At 42.0% G+C, this 21371-nt stretch overlaps 1 protein-coding gene across 1 annotated transcript in view; it reads right to left on the bottom strand.

Moving 5' to 3' along the window:
- Positions 1–1032: 1032 nt before the first annotated feature.
- SERPINI1 (serpin family I member 1) overlaps positions 1033–21371 on the bottom strand; it is a 45112-nt gene continuing 24773 nt past the window's right edge. The window contains exons 3-9 of the mRNA XM_053986160.1: positions 20317–20547; positions 17684–17878; positions 16713–16917; positions 9244–9341; positions 4226–4312; positions 2955–3044; positions 1033–1803 (exon numbers count right to left, since the gene is read on the bottom strand). Of these exons, the coding sequence (XP_053842135.1) occupies positions 1727–1803; positions 2955–3044; positions 4226–4312; positions 9244–9341; positions 16713–16917; positions 17684–17878; positions 20317–20547 (983 nt within the window). The 3' untranslated portion in view covers positions 1033–1726. The remainder of the gene's footprint in view (positions 1804–2954; positions 3045–4225; positions 4313–9243; positions 9342–16712; positions 16918–17683; positions 17879–20316; positions 20548–21371) is intronic.

Below are 21371 nucleotides of genomic sequence, written 5' to 3'. Positions count from 1 at the left end.
GCCCTCGTGTAACCCACACCAAAGCTCATTTCACCTGCAGTGAGGCAGTTCTTGGTAAAATTAGCCCCTGTTCCTTCTGAGCAGCACTCCCTTTCCCTCCCCAGCATAACACTTTTAGCTACACAAAGAAAAAATTACCATTTTCATCTACATTTGAATACAAAAGCTGTCTTACCAAGTCCAGACTGTAATACAGCAAGGTAACAAGCACCAGCAACACACTTCGGAACCCCATTTGTGAAACCATTCAAGGAGGCAGGGTTGGAAATGTGTTCAAAAGCCCTTTTTTTTTTCCAAGGGAGCATTCCCAGCCTCACAGAGAACATCCCTCACGTCCTGGTCTGACCTGCAGGAGCTGCACCAGCAGTAGAGGAAGAGTGAACAATGTGTCAGATTTTGGAAGTTCTCCTTGCATGAATAACTTTGGGAGCAGTGTCTCTGCTGTTCTGAAGTGAGTGATTGCCAGGGAAGCCTGTACCTGCACTTCAGCCAAAATGCATTTGTTCCCATAGAATTCCAAAGAGAAAACTCCTATTGACTGAGAAAAAACCATTTATTATCCAAAGGTTTGTATTTATGATCTGTTTCAAAAGAGCTCCTCCCTCCTTTTCTCCTCTTCTCTCTCACCTTTTTCATAACCTCTGTTCTTTTTGTATTTTGTACAATGAGGAAGGAAATAATTATATGCCTCTCTGCTGACAGTGGGTACTGCTCCCCCTCTTCCAAATGGAAACAGCAACTAATTCTCCTGCTAATAATTCCTTGTGCCAGGTGTTATTCTCGTCTCTGTCAGTCTGTTCTCAAGAAAAAATTAGGAAATGAAAAGGATGATGTTGTTCCTTTAGATATTTATTTATGAACTGAACATTTTTAGACACTTAAAATTAAGTCGGGGTTGTTTGTTTTTTTTTGTTTTTTTTGTTTGTTTGTTTGTTTGTTTGTTTTTGAGAAAGAACATTCTAGAGCCCTGAAATGAGCTATTGAAGAGCAGAACTGCTGTGGGGGAGAAAAAATATGTCCACACAAATGGCATTACTAGTGAAGTCCTTTACTTCAGTCACACACAGAGCTTTCTACACTGACAGATCTCAAATATTCATGCGATCAGGTTTTATTGGCATCAACACTTAGGGGGTCAGTGGCAGTCACATGCAGGAGCATCCAGAAAAGCAGCAGCACTTGAGAATCACGTGGGAGAGTTCACACAAAGTTTACCACAGGCAAGAATCAAATCCACTGGGCTCAGTTTGTTCCATTTTCTCTGCCCAAGCAGTGCATCACAGGCTGTGATGTCCCTGCTCTGCCAGGGACAGGATGAGATCACAGTGTCCACATGTGCTTCTTCAGCTCTAGAAATGCCCACCAAGCTTTGCCATTTGCATTATTCAGAGCTGCACACATTCTGCTCCTGTCTCATTGATCAAGTCAGTCTTTGGACTGTAAAAAAATTACAAATAATGGATTTGCAGTTTTCTGCTTTACAACCCACTAGAACAAGAAACAATTGTTGACATGTACACAAGTTTATTTTAAGGACACAGCAATCACAATGACAGAAACAGAACCATTACTTTAATACTGTAAGCTTTCCTCTGGGAACTGACTTGCACACAGTTAGATCCGAAAGCATTTTGAAACAGTATCTTGGGGGAAAACACAGCAAACCTTAAATATATTAACTTCAAACTTTATGTGCTTATCTCCTCCTTTTGGAAGCTGGTGGCAGTTAAAGCTTTTCGAAGTCATGGCCACTGGAATTCATTGCCTCGGGGTGCATTACCCTTCCCATGAATAACACGGTACCTGTGGAGAAAGTGGGAAAGGAGGGAGGGAAAGGTGTCAGAAGCAGGAGAAACTGAGGATTTAAGATGATGAATACCAACAATAACCTCCAGAGCAGTGCTGTGTGATTGTTACAGGAACAGATGTCTCAGAACATGGAACAGGAAATGGCTCAGGAGCCCTGTTTGAAGACAGCAACCAAACCTGAGTTGGGTTTGTCTGAGAGGAAGGGCAACCAACAGGATTTTTTCAAAAGGTTTCCAGCCCCAGATTTCTGGATTAGTAACAAGCTTTGAGGCTTTAGCTATAGTTGTTGACAGCTCTTCTTTCTACATGCAACACAGGTTCTGCAATTTTAAGAACTGTCCCCAAGTGACCAAGTTCCACTCTGTCCTGATTTGAACTTTTCTTTTTGGCAAGATTTTTGGATGTGGAATAGCAACAAAGGCCAGATACGCTCCTCCGGATATATTTTCTATTGAATGTGTCTACAACAGTAATAATATTTAATTTTATTATGGTTAAAAACCCCTAGGAGTTGGTATCCTGCCTTGCTGGCCTGCTGTCAGCTGGGATGGAGTTTGTGGGAATGAAGTCCCACAGGTGACTCTCCCTAACCAGACCCATAAAAACCCTGTGGGTGGAGAGCAATGTTTTATCACCCAGTCACATCCACATCATTACAGCAAATTACAAATACCAGACTCAGGAATTACTTAAATCCTTGTCCCTTTTGCTGGTGAGTGCTGCTCTCATCCCTCACCTGCCACAGAGCACTTGGAGAGCACAACAGAATTATTCCCAGCTGTAATGTCCCTCCATTATGCAAATCATTTGGTACTGGGAACATATTTCACTGGGCTGACTGCAGCCAAGCTCTCAGGGAGTGCAATGATTATGGATACTCAGGGCAGTAACACTCTGTTCTCACAACAGAAATGGTGAATTTTTCTTTTCTGTGAGTGTTTTTCAGGGTTGTATCAGATGTTGGTGCTTTATGTGGAGAAAGATTCAGGGCCATGGAAAAGGTGAGTCTTTCAATACTGGGTATTTTAAAACAAACTAAGGAAATGCATAATACGAGCCCAGTCCATTGGTCAAAATGTGCAATTTTCCTTTGACTGCTTGAGGAGGTGCTGTGAAAAACTCAGAGAAGTCTGCAGTATTCTCACCTGTTCTTCTATTTCTGACCAAAAAGAAGAAGGGATGGTCCACTATGACCTGGGGATAGAGCACTGCCATTCTGCTGATGGCAATCATTCCTAGAGGAAAGAGAACACAGGCAACTTGTCAAACAGCTCTGCCCCTTCTCCTGCCCTTCAGCAGAGACCTTTGTGCAGCCCCTGAAGTCCCACACTCAACACCAGAAATAGCAGGAAAATACTCACTGAAAAGGAAAGAGACCTGCAGAGTAATTGCCTAGTCTGGCTTTAAGAATGATTAACAATGCAGAGTGCTGCAATTTCCCAGGCTGAGGGAGCAGCATATAAATTTTAAGATCCAGAACCTTCAGAGGAGCTGTGAGTCCTGCTCAGCCACAGAGGGAAGTGCACTGCATTACCCAGCACTGCTGACCTGTTTTACACAGCGGAGAGGGAAAGGGAACCCTTAATAACCAGGGAATATGCAAAAATTAAATGGGCTGATCCCACAGCTTTTTTTAAATATTGCAGAGCTGAAGGTAAAATTAACTGTGAATCAGGCAGAATTTGGCCCTTTGTTATTTTTATTTGGAGGTGCATGGATTTCTCCAGGATATTATTACTAATTTCTAGTGTTTCATTTACTTCTACATTTTCACTCCACTGTTCATAAAGACTGGAGCACGTCCACAGAGACAGCTGGGCACAATTCAACCCAGACCTGGCAAGCAATTCTTCCTTTCCTCCAAGACTGGCAAATGGAGGCAATTAGAAATCACCTAATGATACATATGGGCAAGAAATATAACTTATTTTCATGTGACAATCTGGAAACCAAGCACCAGCCCCCAGCATTAAGAGGGGACAGCTCTGGTTGTGCATTCAGCACTTCCCATCTTGTGTTTCTGAACATGAGCTTATTAAAATGCAGCTGCCAAAACCATCCTCATCTCCTTCTAACTCTCCTGGATCAAATGCCTCTGACTATCTCAATTAGCAGGTGAAAAATGATGAATGCTCAAGCTCCATGAAGAAAACATAAATTGCAGTCTGTACTCTCCTGACAATCAGAAAATAAAGAAGAGGTTTTTCACAGGATGCTCAAAACTCTTGGTAAAACATGTTACAAAAATGTCAACACTTCTGATTTGCAGAATTCTCTTCTGCAAGCTGCACACTTGTTATGCTGTGTCTCCATGCTGCTATTTAGCTTTCCTGGCTGTACAGCAAATCAGTTGTAAAAAATTAATTAGCACAGAATACTCAGACATTTGATTTAATTCTGCTTTTCAGTCAGGTACCTGAGGCAGCAGCAGCTTCTGATCCTTCCTCATTAACTTCTAGAAATGCCTTGTGAAATGCCTTTGCAAGGTAAAGTTCCTTGTTATCTGCAGAGGAAAGGGGAACATATTTCAAGTGGCTCAACAATAAGATTGAAGCATTTAAAGAACCAACCCCAAACCCTGCCAAAACCCCAACACCATTATCCACCTTCTACACCAGGCAGGGGAAGAGAAGAGCTTTCTTGCATTAAAACACCTTCTGCCAAGACCTTTTAACAGCATCATTGACCTCCCTCAGATTTATAGTGCTTTCCTACACCATGGATATTAAAATAGCTCAGGACTGCCCAGGGCCCAGTACAGCAGAGAGGGTAAAAACAGCCTTTGGACACAAGATTTTAAATACAATTAGTGGGGAAAAAAGATTATAGGCAAATACTAGACATAAAAAAATCCATTTCTGCACTAGGTACAACACAGGCTTCCTCCAGGAAAATGAGGTCTTTTCTTTCTTCTTCTATTATATTTACAAGAAGCTGAAGAGAAATATTTATTGCAAGACCCACCACAGAGCTAGTTTTTTTCAATCTTTTTTCTTTTCCATCCTTCTCTGTCACTATTTTAATTTCAGTCCCAGCCTGCTCCTGCTGAAGTCAGTGAATGTCTCACTGTTTTTTGTGGGATGCTGAAGGATCAGCTCTATTGGAATACTCAGTAGCTGTAATACCAAAGCAAGCCAAAGGCAGGAGGAGCAGCAGCTGGAAAAGTCTTCCCCCAGCAGAGCTCATTTGCTGCTCTGTACACTCAGCACTGAATTAAACCTCCCAGTTAAGCTGCTGCACTTCAATCACACCAACAAAAGCCCCAAATCATCCCCTCAGGGACTGTGTGCAATAAAACATAGAGAGGCTGCTAAAACTGGTACCAGGTCTAGACTTCAGTCCCAAGCCTTCAGCAATGCTGCCCTGAGAGCTGGGATTGAGCTTCCACCCTGCTCCTTTAAAACATGGGAACTGCAGCACCCACTTGTCTTTAAGCAAAAATCTTAAAAATTTATTTGGATTTATGTTCAATAAAACATAATAAGTGGGGAAACACCTACTTAGCCTGATCATGTATTTCAATCACTTCTTTATTACTGCAGCACTGAAGCCTGATCCTGTGCCCTGTAACATTCACAGAAATATTCCACATTTTTTTTGCTCCCAGTGCTTTGTTTTGCATAGTTTGGTGGTGCTTATGGAACTCCAAGGTGTATTCCTGATGAGAAATGGCACCTCAGAAGAATGGTCTCCACCTGGTGGGCTCAGAGCCCCTAATTCTGAGAGCACAAACACTGCTAACATTTGCCATCAGGTAAAAAGGTTGCCTAGTTGTGAATGCTTTCAGGATCTGAGTATTAAAACCAACATTTTAAGTTGACAGGAACACAAGAAGTGCCACTGCAGATGAGACCAGTACACCCAGTTAGCCCAGCACCAGCTATGGAATTGTTGCTTGACAAGAAGGTACAAAAAGCCCTGTAAATGAAAACTGCAGCACACTTGTAAGAGAAAAATATCCTCTCAGCCAGCATGTGCCTTATACCCTAACCCAAGTTTCTATACACAGAGTGTCTTTATTCAGTGCAGTATAGAGAGTTCTTATTGCTCTGGAGCAATTCCATTTTTTTCAGTCCTGCCAATCTCAAGGAACATCCAGCAAAGATCCCTGTGGTTAAGTTTTCCATGAGAGAAGCACTTTCTATTTGTTTTCCATTTGTTGCCTTTCACTTCATTGGATATCTTTGTCCTTGGATGATGAAAAGAGCAATTCCACATCCCAAATTACCTTTTCTAGATTCCTCTCTTTATATTGCTACTATCACATCCTTCTCATTCATCTCTCCCTGCAGTGAGTGAATCTATTTTCCTATGAAAGCATAATGTTGTCCCTGAGAGTTCAGGCAGCCTTTCCTTTGCTCCAGGATGTGACTGTCCCATCCCTGGCTGCAATGCTCCCACCTCACACCCATCTCCTCAGGATTATCCCCCTTCCCTTATGGCTTTCACAGGGGACAAGGTGGGGCTTTCCTCAGCATCTCCCATCTCTTCATTTCTCTCCAGGAGCTTCTCTGAATGTGGATTTCTGTAAGAACCAACCTGACTTGGTTGTGAACATCTCAGGGAAGTCCCTTGGGGATTTGGTGCCAAAGTTTCAGCTTTGTGCAGGAAGGCTGACCCATGGGGAGTGGGAGGGAGCTGGAGCTGCCCCCTAATGAACACGACTCTGCTGGCACCACACTTCATTTGTCACTATCTCCATATGTCTGCAAACTCCCACTCAGCTGCCAACTGGCTGCTCTGCAAATCTCATTTTTTAAAAAGATACCATGTGGGTTTATTGGCTCTTCTTGCTTAGGTTGTCCCAGAAAAAATATATGGATGTCAGTCATGACTTCCAAGAGTTATTTACTGGACTGATGCTCTTCTAACTACTTCATATTGTGGAAGGAAGTCACTGAGATCCCTTCATTGCTCACTGTCACCCAGGTCACCTTGCATTAAAAGCAGCTGCTTTTAAGGCTCTATAAAACAGCCAGAAATATTATAACCATTTGAAGGAGAAGGGGAGTTTTAGTATTGAAATTAGTTCAATGCTAAGTCTTCAGTGGTGTTAAAATACTCAAGCAGCAAATTTATGTGATGTGTTAAAGTCACAATGATAACATCTCAAATAGCAGAGGTTGTTTCAAGATTATTTTGGACACCCGATGGAATCAGATGCAAGTAAATAATGTCAAAGTCTTTTCTGAAAGTGAGAGTCAGAAAGCAGCAGAGCTGACAGCCCAGCAGGAATGTCCTCCTACTCACCTGTGGCAATTGTCAAAGAAGCTAATTTCTGCCAGGGAGTAACATTTGCAAAGTGCATTAACACTTTCCCTTTGGCTGCTCAGAACCCAGACATTCCAGAGGTAAAGCTGGTCCTTCTGGGTCCATTCTACAGATTGAGGGGAAGCAGCAAAAAAAATCTGAATATTGAAAAATAATCCTGCAATTTGGTTTATATCCACTAAAGCCACAGAGAATTCTGCTGAGCTCACCGATCTGCCTGCAGCTGATGACAGGATTTGGGTTGCTGCTGAAATTGCAGGAGACTTTCCCTGGCAGCAATGCCAGAGCAACAGGACAGAGGAGGAGAGGAATTTAAAATGGAACCAAATTTCTTAAAAATCTCTTTAGATTTAATTTGATTTATATCTTCCTAAATTAAGTGTCCAGTTAAAGATTTTGTTGAAATATCTGCATTTAAGAGCTCATGAAGTGCCAGATTTTCCAGAGGGGTGACCCTGAGATGCACATAAACTTCCAACTTCCATTTCCTGATGTCCCATTCAGCTGTCTGTAAAAGTCAGCTTTAAACAAATTGTCTTCATGACTTATCTTCCCTTCTTCCATCCATATTTTAAATGATGAAAATTAGAAAGAAGGAAAGTATTCTGTATTTTAACTACTTAAAACTTCTTTTAGACAGCATCAACTGTGGGGTTTTCATTAAAGACATTACTTCAAAACCATTTTTTCATTCTTAATTTACAAATAACCTTTTCATGCCCAGGTGGAACAACCTAGTTTCAGTGAAAAGCAGGAAAGCTACAGTAAAACTCATGAATTTTCTCTATACACTGCTCTATGCTTAAATAACAAGTAAATCTTTAAATGGCAGAGGAGTTAATTCAGTCATGCAGAATGTGGTGTTTTGATTTTGTACAGTACAATTGTCAGAAATACAAAACTTTAAATAAATCATTAGTCACGTGGATTAAGACACAAGCATGTGATTCTTTCTGCCAACCTCTTGATAAGTAGATGTCCTTGATATATAAATGAATTTTACATGGAACTAAATAAAAGCCAGGTGCTGCCTTTGTGGTTCCCTGTGCATTTTCCATTCTCCTTGGAGCTTTTTCTCAAGTAAATAATTTCCTATAAATAGACCAGAATTTAGAGGGAAGCTGACTTTTCTTTGAGCTAGCAGAGAAATTGAAAGTGTTTTTCTTCAGAAAAATGCTATTTCATTGGAAAAGGGGTTTTTCATTTATTTCAACTCTTTTCATATTTGCTAAAGCCAGTTTTTCCTCAGTTTCACTGGAAAAGTGAAGGTGGCAAACCAGTGGAATAAGCTACATGATAGACTATAAAGAATATTTCAAACTTAGCAAAAATGAAAGGCTATGAAGATCACAAACATTCCTCTGTGAATGTTTGTGAGGAAGCTTGGCTTTATTGCCAGTGCTTTGACTGGGGCACCCAGGTGTGACTGTCCCAGGGTCAGAGCGTGGAGAACAGGGACTTCCCACCAGCCAAGCACCTGCCTGGATGCTGGGGAGTAACACATGCAGCTAAAAACACCCAAAATCATACAGGTGCCACTTCAATGCAGAGCAGCTGTGGCTGCCCCATCCCTGGAAGTGTCCAAGGCCAGGCTGGACAGGGCTTGGAGCAGCCTGGGACAGTGGGAGGTGTCCCTGCCCCACAGGAGGTGGAATGAGATGTTCTTTAAGGTCTCTTCCAACCCAAACCATGCTATGACTCCATGAACAGCTTTAGGAGGTATTAAAAGCATAAATATCTCACTTCCACATGGATTTTTAAAGGTATTGGAGATTTCTGCTGCTGTTGAATGCAGGTGGCATTTGTAATTAAATTGCTTTTATCTCCAAACTCTTCCTTCCCGTGCTGCTTCCAGGTATCTGGGGAGAGGAATTAATTGTGCAACAGCTCAATGCTCCTCATGCTGGGAACAAACAGCATTGGAGACACAAAGTGACTCCCCTGGGGTGTGAATCCCACCTGGCACCCAGGTACTGCAGCCATGGGTGTGCTCCAATGTGCATCTCTGCATTTTCTGCTCCAATGTGCATCTACCTCTTGCAGGGGATCACACTTTGTCTCCATTTCTAATGAGACCCAGTTCTGAAATTCTCAGAGTGAACTTTCCCAGGTGAAAAATGTATTTCCTCATCTACCTTGAGAGACAAGACAAGAAGTTCTTACCAGACATGGCAGTGAGGTCAGCACTGCTGCTGAACAGCTCTGTAATTCCCAGACCTCTCCAGACATCCTTCAGATCAATTTCCTGTTCTACTGTGAACCTGGAGAATGGAAGAGAACATTACAAAAAGCCAGATGTAAGCACTACTTACTGTTATTAGAAGATTAAATTTTCTAAGTGAAAACACAAAGATAAATAATGCAAAGTAGGAGATCTGGTGCTAGTGACACCTTCCAAAAATGCTTATAAACAAATGAGTTTACTCACAGCTGGATTTTTCCTAATACAGAAGCAATCAAAAATATGCTAATGGTATGTGCAGCCCCCTGCCCATAAAACTGCAGAGCAAAATTATGCAGCAGCTAATGGAAATGCTTACTTTTTACACAAGAGGTTTTCTCTAAAACCTGAATTTAATTGTGCAGACACCAGAACAGAATATCAAATGAGGCAAAGGACAGCAGAACTTCCCAGAGAACTGCTGGCAAAGGAGGAGTAAGAAAGATACTCCATTTTCACTTTGATAATAGAAGAAAGACCAGCTATGAATATGAATATGAAGCATTGCTGATTCAGCTTCTAATTAGTGTGGTGGCACAATTGTAATTGGGCTTTGATTGTGAGTAAAGAGCAGGGAAAACAAATAGCTGTTAGTGTAAATGCACCGAGTGTAACCTGGCAAAAGCCCTGTTCTAGGCTGGGTTAGTGTGCTGCAAGGACAAACTGAGATCTGTCCTGAGGGCAACATTTTGGGCAACCTGGGATAGTGGAAAACAAGCAAAAGCTTGTTCCATTTACAGACTGATTTTTTAAACGTTGTAAAAGCTATGCCTGGTGTCAGGAGAACAAAAAAAAAGACCTTTATGCATGGCCATACTGAGACTGGACAGCTGGAGAAACACAGAAATATGCCAGAAAAATATGAGTAATGGCAGCCCCAAGCAAAAAATATCAGATGTCTACAGGCTGCCACAGGAGAGTGACTATAATCCTTGTCAGGGGTGAGTTCTGGGTGCTCTGGAGAATGAGCAATGAATTATGAGTGATTTACAATGTGCTGGCTGTAGCTGTCCAACACAAAGAGTGGTCTGTAGGAGGCTGCTCTGGTTTGTTCTGGTTTCTGCAGCCACTGAGTCAGACACAGCCACAGCTCAGTCCTTGGTGATGGGGCACAGAAGTGCTAGAACCAAATAAACATGCTTCTGGGCAATCTCCTTTTTTGGGATTGAACTCCCCAGCTCTATGGAAGAACACCATGTTCTTTTCTAGTGAAAGTCTGGCCCAGAGCTGTGGGCAGGGCACAGCTGATGAAGAGCTGAGATGTCCAACACCTTGGCATGCACCAGCCTTGGCAGCCTGAAAAAGAATCATCTGGACATCAAACAGAACTGGATAAGAGTCAAGTGGATCTTCCTCACTTACACAAACCTGAAAAAAATCCAGTACATAATCTACTTTCATAATGAACTTAGAAATGCCACTAGAAGCCAAAAATCTGGGCTGGAATGGATATCATCCAGAATTATCATTATCCAGAGAATAATTTTAGGACTTAAAATAGGATCTGGAGATAGCTCAGCACTGATAAATCACTGGTGGCATCAGCAGTGTTCATGCACTCTGTCCAGACCAGTTCCAGGGCATCCATAACAACACAGGAGCTGATTCTTGTGGTTTTATTGCCTTGCAAGTTCTCAAAAGAATCAGAAGAGACCAACAAAACTTCAAGTACTGAAGAAGCTTCTCATGGTGTTCTGGCAGATTATGCATCAGTTACTGTGGTAACAAGTCTACATTCCATCAAATTTCCCTGACCTTTAGGCTCCAAAACTAAAACCACTTTTACTCTCACAACACACCTGTAAAACATATCCACAACTACTTTAGAGACTTTGGTAAAAACCCTAAAAAAGGATTAATTGAGATTTGATTCCCAATGCTAGAGTTAGTACAGTCCAGTCCAGAGGACCTGTCCATGCACAATAAATAATTCCACAGAAAATAAACTCAGAAATACTTCCTTCTACATTATATTTACATTGAAATGTTTTGAAAACCACTTCCAACTATACCTACTTTACAGAGAATGCAAATGAATGTTAAAATGCATTTTATAAAACTTTCAGAGCTGTCTGTTTCCCTTTGTGTTTTTTATTTCACCTCAATATTAAATGCATCAAGCTTTCAACACGATTTAGGTAGAAGCCAGCAGTGTCAAATAAAGAAAGCAGCAAGTAAAGTCTGCATGGAAGGCAAACTTTGAGGTAAAAAATAAGAAAAGTAACTGCAAAAAAAGCATCTTTTTCCAAGTGCAGAGAAACAGAGTAAGACAGAAATGGAAATCAGGTGGGTTTAAGTCTCTGGCCCATTAGACAGCAAACACACATCTGCTCAGAGATGCAAGTGACCCAGCAAGCAGCTGTGGCACAGGATGCTCCTGCACACTGAGCAAGGGGGAGGCTTGGGAGAGGTCCAGGGAAAGATAAGCCTGGGAAAGCTCACTGAGCATGGATCTGAGGAAAGGGAGAGCAAACAGATGGGTTACAATGCCAAGGAATGCCTGGGGAAAGGACAGCAGAGCCACTGGAGGATGGAGGCTCCATCCCTGCCTGGAAGCTCTGGAAGGGCAGATCCTGAGCAGCTGGATGAGTGAGGGGCTGCCCAGCATCTACAGAGGTGAGTTCCTGCTTTTTGTGACCAACAAAACAGACCAAAAATACCACATCAGCTGTACAAATATCAAATGATCCCTTTACGAAAATAAACCTAATTACTTCCCTTCTTGTGGAGTTTTGTCTCGTGGTAAAACCCCACTCCAAAGAGATCTCCCCTCTTTTCTCACATGCCCTGAAATGCAGGGAGAGTTACAGATCAATTATTAATGAGATTTCCAGTATTTTAGCTGAGATCAGGACCAGCCTTTTCTCAAAAGTAACAGGGCAGCTTCCACAGTCTGGAATTTAATTTCAGGCTCTGCAGTTTGACATAAACATTCAGCAGGAGTTACCCCTCAGTCAGATTTGGATTTCTGTGCACTCCTTAGAGACAGTGAGGATGATATTCAAAATCAAAGCTGACAACCTAGAGCACAGAACTGACATTCCAGCTCATTTCCCAGACTCTGGGAATGTTGAACTCCACCATACTGACACTTGGTTATTTGCACTCTTTGCTACATATCATGAACCAGATGGTCATTTTTGATTTCCCCCACCATCTTTTAGGTGCTTCTGATGCTAAAAATACTTTGAAAAACTGATTTAAGTACTTCAGTATCAAAAATCATGGAATAGTAAAAAGTGAGAGCTTTAAAAACCACAAAGGGGTATCTGAGAAACAGACACTGAAGAGAAGATTAGGTAAAGAAACCAGCAAGTCTTTGGAGATTTTAGCAGAGAATCAGGATATTTTAATGAAATTTAAAACTTGCACAAGCATTAGAATAAAATGATGCATTTATGTCACTGACATTCTGTAGTTAAGCACTAACATTCCACGTCAGGCCATCCTTCTTCTATTTTACAGCCTTTGAAGAAAGAAAAAAAAGATGTGTTCATAACTTATGGTGTCTGCAACCCTTAAAACACTGAATTTTCTGTGATTTTTAGGTGCTCAAGAGCCAAGGAGGATGAAGGTACAGGGTCTACTCATCCAGGAGAAGGGAACTGCAGCCTGCAGTGATTCATCCCAAATGCCATAGTTTCAAAAATTCCTGAGGCTTCTGAGTGAGCCAAAGCAAGACAATTCCAGGTTTTCAGATTGGTTCTGAGGGATGAAATCCTGCAGAAGGACAGGCAAACAGAGGAATGGCTGCAGTGCCTGACATCAATATTCCTGCTTGTGATGCCTTGTGCAGGATGAGCTGGAGCAGAGCTGGGCAGAGTCACAGAATAAAGCAGGGATTCATTCCAAGGATCTCCTCCATGGATCCACCTTGGGCAGCACCAGAGCCCAGCCAGGGCTGCACCCAAGAGGAACCAAAATGGTCCCAAAATGCACGAGCGCTCCCGGGGGCTCTCACTGGGATCAGCTCTGCTCCATTTGCACCTTGCAGTTCATTGTCCCATTCCAGCTTTAGCCCAGGCACTCCCATCCTGCTTGTTTTTCTCTCTCCAGCCCACACTGTTTGTGCTCCTGGGGCTGAGATTTGGGTCATTTGTCCTTGGTGCCCAGCTGGAGCAGGAATTGTTTTGTCTCCCTGCTCTGTGCAGAGAGCTCACCATCCCCTGATATGAAGCTCAGAACTGCACACTAAAGCAGCAGAGAATCTGAGAAATCTAAAAGCTAAAACCCGAGGCATCACTTGGAGAACAGGCCCTGGGGACTGAGGCACTGTTGGCACCCAGGCTCCAGTGCCAGCTGCCAGCTCCTATCAGTTCCAGCATCCTGGCTGGAATTTCAGCCAGCTTGTCCCCAGGTGCCAGGAGCAGCCTCTAGGATTTAATACTCTGAAAACAAACAAGAAGAGAGCAGAAAAACCCCACTAACAGCAAAACCAAGCAAAAAAATCCCCATTCAGTTGCTCTGGGCAGGGGAAGCAAAGCAGGTTGTGGGTTTTTCTCTGGGAAGATCCTTCTTTCCTGGGCTGAATGTGCAGGAGTTGGGTGGGATTGTGTTCCAGTGGAGTTTTGTGCCTCTTCTGTGGTTGTGTCTCAAGGACAACCAGCACTGGCCCATTCCTCATCAAAAGGGGACTTGAGACAGCAGGTTAAAAAGTAAAACCAGAAAGCTCAAGGATTTTTTTTTTTTCATTTTGGTTTGGATTTATATTGGGTTTTGTGGGGTGGTTTTAGTGCTTGCTGTTTTTTCTTTTAAAGAAAACAACCTTCAGCTAACACCACATATCATTTTGGCACCATCTAAAGATTTTAAAGCTATTTTAAATACACAAAAAAAAGCAAGAAGGTTGTTACAGAGATTTGGGCACACTGGAACAATCCTGAAGAGGGGATCTGCAAACTGTAGCACCAGTATTAGGTACCAATTCCTCCCATGCTCTTCAAGTAATTTACGTTGGAGAGACAGCTTTGTAAATTAGATTCATGGTCTGTTTCACTCCCATACAAAAAGTGGATTAAAATGTTGATCATTTTAGTCTGGGTTAAGCTGGAAACAATGATTTGGAAATGAAAATGAGGAAGTATAATTTAACCATTCTGTACAAATCTCTCCTTTGCTATTAAGAGGAATAATACACAATTTCATTTGCACACAGATAATGCAGACAGAAATTGCAAAGTTGTGATTAACTCTGCTTTGGCAAGTCATTCAGTCCCATTACAAATGTATAAGTTTAAAAAATGTTCACTTTATAATTGGATAGCATCTCTCAAGATATAAAAATTTAATTTTATTCCAGTGCTGCTTTCAATTTCTCAGTGGACAGAGCCTGGAGGCCACATTTCATAACATGCCTTTCTGAGTCACAGCATCAAATATTTATGAAGTGTTTATTTAGAGCATTGACAAAATCCTGTAGATCACCTCTGAATCCCTAATGGAAACCCAACACATTGGGAGCAAGCAATTAATTCCTGGATTTTTTGTAAGGAGACTGCAGATTCCTACACAATTCCAAGCTCAGGACAGTTATCTTTTGTAAGCTGAAAACACTGAAGGAGATTAGCATGTGTTTCTACCTGGTTTGCCTGAATTTGCAAGTGTTTATCCCATTCTTTGAGGTGCTTGGATAAGAACCAAGCAGCCTGAGGGCAGAATAAATAAGGGCATTTTATGATCACACAAACCCCGGCCTCAAATTCCCATGTGAGAACCTGGCTCCAGAGAACCCTGGAGTCTCTGCAAACAAAAGCCCAAATCACCAATAAAAACTGAATCCAAGCCATAATTAAATAATAAGTAAAACTTAATTAATACGTTTTCAATGCCATTCATGTGCTTAGATACCCAAGATACTTCAATATGGAAACTGTTTTTTACAGATTTTCTCCCTCATCAATGGAGGATCTCCATAATCTGCTGTGGGTCTCCCATCTAGGAATTCTTGGAGAGAAGATGCCCAGCTTCAGCAATTGGTGCACAGGCTGCTGTCCCATCTATAGGAAGAAAGCTTAAGGATGGAAGAATTCTCAGATTTCTCTTCTCATTCACACCTAGGTTTGCCCAGGCCTGCAGGAAAAGCAGCCTAAAAGAAAAATCCCCTCCCATGTGTCTTAGTGGACTTTGAGGCCTCTGGGACCTGAAGCTCCAAGAGAAAACAAACAAGAAACAAATCCCAGGAACAGAGTGCGGCAGGCTCAGTCTGTACAAAACCTCCAATGCAGCTCTTTGCTGCTCTTCCTGCTTCTTTAAAGGAACTGGGGCTTAAAGTAAGAGAGGAACTCCTACTATGGGGAGGGAAAAACAGCCCCAAAACTCTGCTGGACCCTCAGTACTCTGCCTTTAGCTCTACAGAGAAGTGGACTCCATCTCAGTTTGGGATCAGGGCATGCTGACAGCACCAGTCCATCTCAACCTAATTTATCCTGGCTGGCCCTGTTTATTGTGCTCAGCTCCTGGACAGTGGTCTCTGCTTTGGAAAGGGAGCTGATGGACTGCAGGGAGCCTGAGCAATGGAACCAGCTCAGATCTCCAGGTCCCCTGAAATCAAAGAACTGTTTTAATGATTTAAAGATTCAGTTGAGTTTATTTTTTCCTGCAGCCACGCACCCACTGCACAGTGCCACAAAAATAGAAGGAGTGGAAGTGATTCCTTTCAGAGATGGGCTCTGTTCTCACAAAGACACTGCCATGAAATCATGAATCACTTGAAGGACAGTGTGGTCCAGATGTACATTATTAGTGACATTTAGTAGTAAACAACTCTGCTACCAAGCCAGGCAGGGCAGAGGCATGAGAAATATCTGAAAGTGGATGAAGCAGGATTCCAGGAAGAGCCTAATGGTGTATGTGGGCAAATCTGCCCTGAGCACACAGCCTGTGTCTGCAAATGCACTGACAGACATTTTAGCCCTTCTGGTACTGATGTCTTGTTATTCTTTGCTGCTCTAAGGAGAAAAAGCAGCACTTCTTACAGCTGGCAAAAATACCAACCCAAAATTGACTGGAATTACCCCTCAACACTCAACCATTTGTATCTGCACAGACACACACACACCACTAGAACTCCTGAAAATAGCAGCACGCAGAAACCTAATTAGCACCTAAATGAAACATTTGGTAGTTCAGACTTCCAATATTTCTGTGGCTCCTGTCTAAATGGAATTTATCCATAATGAGTTCTGCACTACTCTGAGCATCATTCTGGGTGGATGTACTTCTGAAAGAGATGCAACTGCTGAAATAACCCTCACTCTGCACTGCATCCCCCAGGCCTTGCTGTCAAAGCCACCCTCCTGTGGCTGCTGCACCACTCCAGGCTTGAGCAGGACAGTCCAAGTGTTCCCTACTCTGCTCCTCCATCAGTGGGGATGCAATTCCCCCTTCCAGTGACGTGGGAGCACGCTCTCACCTTGGCAAATACACTTCCACTTTTTGTTTCTTCACAGAGTTAGCCCATTCATTAATCAAGGAGGCCTTGACCAGTGGCTCCAGTGTGGCCAGGGGAACCTCCTGCCTGGAAAGGACAATCATCATGCTGATCTCATCCCCCTCATAGGGGATTTCCAGGACCTGGTAGATCCCTCCTGCTTCGTTGGAGCCATCACTGAACTCTCCTAGAGGAGGCAAACAACAAAAACCCTGTTAGAACAATTTTGTCTTTAGTGTATTTACTAGTTACTGGAACTAAAAATGACCCTCTTTATTCTATATAAAATTTTATATAAAATTGGTTTCTTCATCACAGAATTTGAGGCTTACATTTAATTTCTTAAAGAACACAATCTCAAGCTATCACACTGTTTGTAGATAATCACAGTTCTGGGACACAACTTTCAGTGGTTAGGCAGAGAAGAATCTAAAATTTAAGGCTGCTGAGACTTTCAGGGAAATGGGCAGAGTTTTTTATTCAGGAGAGAGGATTTTTCAGTGATGAGATTGAGCAAAATGCTGCCAGACATTTAGAATCCACTTGGAGCTCAAGCTCCAACTAAAAATGATCATTAGTTCTGCTGTTCAAAGAACCTCTATTATACCAGTACAACAGTAAAGAGCAAACATTCATTTGAATGTTTAGCACAGCACAAGAGAAATAATTTTGTGATAAGCAGGACAAGCTCAAGAATTGCAAAGAACTTAAATCCAACGGATAAACATTCTGAAATCCATCCTGTGGCACCAAGCAAGTCATTATAAATGTTGCTACCAGTTATAATATAAACATTAGGGGGAAAAAAAACCACACTCTGAGTCCCTCCTTTGGGCAAACAGCACATTAAAAATTCTAGGTGGAAGAAGAGACAACAATACAAATGGATATTACTGCAACAAACTCATTAAGCAAAGATTTAGTAGCTCTAATTTGCTAAAGGTCTAACTCACCGTAGTAGAACTCTCCCTGTTGGTACATCATTGGAATTTGCACTTCACTTTCATCATCTTTAGTGAAAGAAAAAGTTCTGGTATTTTCAGGCCTGAATTGTGACTTCCAGTTGCCTTTAAAGTAGATTGCATTGATGAGAGCCAAATGAGTTAGAGCACCAAAGTCTCTTGAAGACACAAAGTCTTTGATCATGCCTAAAAAGAAACCCAGCTGTCAGTCTGCATGTCAAAGTGAGCATTAAATCCAAACTTAAGGCAGCTTGAAAAATGCAAAAAAATAAAAAGCAGTGTTACCATGTAATTTCCAATTCAGATGTTTCATTAAATCTCCAATTAAAGTGCCAGTGTTTTGTAAACCTAAATCACAGTGGAGGTGTGTAAACCCTTCCATCAAGTACGTGTTAGGCAACTGTTTCTTGATCACTACTAAATATACCCTACAAGGAAGCCACGTGAAGAAAGGGTCACATTTGGAATGTGCTATGGAACAATTCAGCACTTCCATCTTAACATCAGAACTTGTACAAACTTTGGTTCCAATCCAAAGAAGCACTTAAATGGGTGCTTGATTTAAAGGGGCTAAGTGCCCCCATTGCAGCTTCACCTGGGCCAGCTCTGAAGGAGCTTCAGTGATCTTCTGTTGAACTCAAAGCCAGGACTAAGCACCAAAAATCCACATAAATTCCCAGCATTTGTTCTAGTGGCAATAGCTCTTGAAAAGCAAAAGAGGAAAACCATCTAGCATCTGCTCTATTCATGGGAAGTACAGCAGCTGAGCATGCAGCTGCTTTGCTCCTACTCCTGAATAAGTCATTTACATCAGAATGCAGTCTGGTACCTGCTGCAGCTCATCTCAAATGCCCTGCATTTCACCAAAATCATTCCCAGTTTGGTAAACTGGGGGCACTGACCAGATCTGCCACTGTTCTTCAGGAATTGCAGCCTCCTTCAATTGCTTTCTTGCTCACTTCTATTTTTAGCTGACATTGCAATGCAAAAGTGTTAAAATAAACACATTCCTCCATCTGATTATTACTACTTAATCCATGGTTTAAAAAACAAATTAATTCTGCTTTCTGGAGCATGTGATCCTGACAAACTGGTGTGAAATTTGTGTATCACAGGGTTGGATTTCTTCCGGGTTGCTGTTTGTACTTCATTTTATCTCGAATGTTCTAAGGAGGGAGGTGTGACCAATACTCACTTGGAGTTGTAAAAAGAAAAAAAGGAAAATATTTCCAGATTTCTATTTTATACTCATATTTCTTTGTTTTTTCAGCCACGTCTTGTTAATACATCAATGAAATGTTAAGAATTTTCCTGCCCAGAGAAACCTTTGATGGTTCTGTTTTCTGCTCTGAGCCTCCCATCACGCTGAACAGGCTGGAACTGAAACCTGCCTGTGCTATGCCCCTTTCCTAAGGGGGTTATCAGAGAGAAGGGGACCAGCTGAGGGACTGGAACCATCCCAACCTGACACCAAGAGCCCTCCAGCTGCCCTGGTGGGCCCTGCTTTTCCTTTTCCTGCAGGCAGACACCACATCCATGGAAACCCTCTGCAATCTGCTGCATCACTTCCACCCAGCTATTCCTGCAGCCTGAGAGAAAGGGCAGTTTGTTAGGAACAGAATGGCTGCTGTGCTCCCTTGGAACAAACCAGACCATTTTCAAAAGGGAATAAAAGCATTACAGAAGGTGCTTTTCCACTTTGGAGCCATGCTTTTCCATAAAGCATTATGGATTCTTAAGTGCTCAGACTACATGGGGATGTGTTAATGCCTTCCAGGTAATTCCAATCCCTCCAAATTCCCAGTGGTACAACTGTGTCAGAGCCAGACCTTCCCGAATTACTCCCAAAATCTCAACCTTCAGAGTGGGCCAGGGGAACCAGAATGAGGTCATGCTTTGATCCCTGCACCAGGAGACTCCCAGATATGGGGACTCTGCATGGATCCAGGAAATGCCACCTCTCTGGGAGCTGCCAAGCCAAGCAGCATCCTGCAGCTCTCCATGTGCATATTTACAACAGTAATTTTGTGCTTAACTCCCCTGCTGCAAATTTGTGTTGTGAAACTGTTGACAGCGTTCCTAAAATCAACTACCCTCTCAACATGCTATCTCGTTTCCTCACACTGCAAAATATTACATTACACACTCTGATTTTGTGGTTCAAAATTATCTTTTCATTCCCTACTATTCTATTTCTCAGTACCTTGTGAGTATGAGCTCCTCAGAGGAGGAGTGATACTCCACACATCCAAAGCACGAGCCAATAACTTCTCTGCAGACAACTTTTCTGCCATTAGCAATAATACTTCTTTTAAAAAATAATTTAAAATACTATTAAAATGCCTACCATTAAAACAGTCTCATTCAATAAATGTTACAGATGGTAAGACCAGAGAACAAATCTTCATATAGATGCCACATGATTAACAATGACTAATATTACCTCTGACAGATCATTCCTACACAGGAAAAAATAGAAATACTAGAATTCTTCTCCTGGGAGGAGACACTTCAGTCTCAGACAGAACAGATAAAAGCCAAAGCACCAACCCAGCATCACTGCACAAGCTGGGAAGCAGAAACACTTCCTGCAGGAAGTGCACAAAAGGATCACAGGCACTTACTATTTGTGTGATTCTCCACCCATTTATTGATCTGAGTAGCAACAGCTGCACTTTGGCTGAAATCTACATTCTCTACTTCAGCTTTAAAGTATTTTTTCACCAGCTGCAGGAATTTGTCACTGACATGGAACCCGTTCTGCACGTAGAGGGAGTTGGCGATGTCCAGCACGTAGTGACTTTCTTCAGCAGTTGCCATGTCAGACAGCTCCTTCAGGAAGGCAAACTCTTCACCTGGGGAAGGAAAAAACACCTTCAGTGGTTCAGAAAGGAAAATTTTTTCATGGCTTTTCTGCTGAAAATTTATGTGAAGGAAAGTCATCTTTTTTAAACAAACTTCTTTCTAAACCTACACACACCTTGAGATCTGAAGGAATAATCTCCAAGATCGTATTACTTACAGCCTGTTTTTTCTACTAGCTCTAATTAGTCTAATTATTGAGACATTTGAGTCCCACCAGAAGCAAAGCTATCAATGGAAATCCTTTCTACACCAAAAGAGCAATTAAAAAATTCTTCTTACAGGTCCCATTTCTAAATCTTGCCACCACAAATTCTTAAGAGAACTTTTGTTCCATCTTAAATGCCAGCTGTTTAAGAAAAAATGAACTTCAAATCCTGAAACTAAGGACCTGCACAGCCTCTTCTGTGCCAAAAGCAGGTCTAGAATTTTCCAGGATCCTTAGTGGGGCTGTACAGAATCCTTGGCGGGTAATGAGGAATCTTGAACAGGATTAAAGCAGTCTGCTTTAAAATAGGAAGCTTGTACTGCTGCATCATATGCCTTAAGGTAAAATTTTTTATTTTAAATCCAACAAAATAAACCTTAAAACTGATGGCAATGATGTATTTCAAGCAGAAATCATGGGAACACTTTCACTGAATGCCACACTCATATCCCAGAATAGTGAGCAGCTCAGAAAAAATCAACTGCACAACCTCCTTCATTATAGCTCAGGGATAACTGATTATTGTTTTAGAGTCAAAATGTAGAACTCAACTGGTGTTGCAGCCTCCACAGAGAGGCATGAGCTCTGCAGTGGCTCTGACAAACACAG

The sequence above is a fragment of the Vidua macroura genome, chromosome 10 (genome assembly GCF_024509145.1).
Source record: "Vidua macroura isolate BioBank_ID:100142 chromosome 10, ASM2450914v1, whole genome shotgun sequence".
Classification (NCBI taxonomy): domain Eukaryota; kingdom Metazoa; phylum Chordata; class Aves; order Passeriformes; family Viduidae; genus Vidua; species Vidua macroura.
This window is presented reverse-complemented; position numbering and strand designations above follow the sequence as displayed.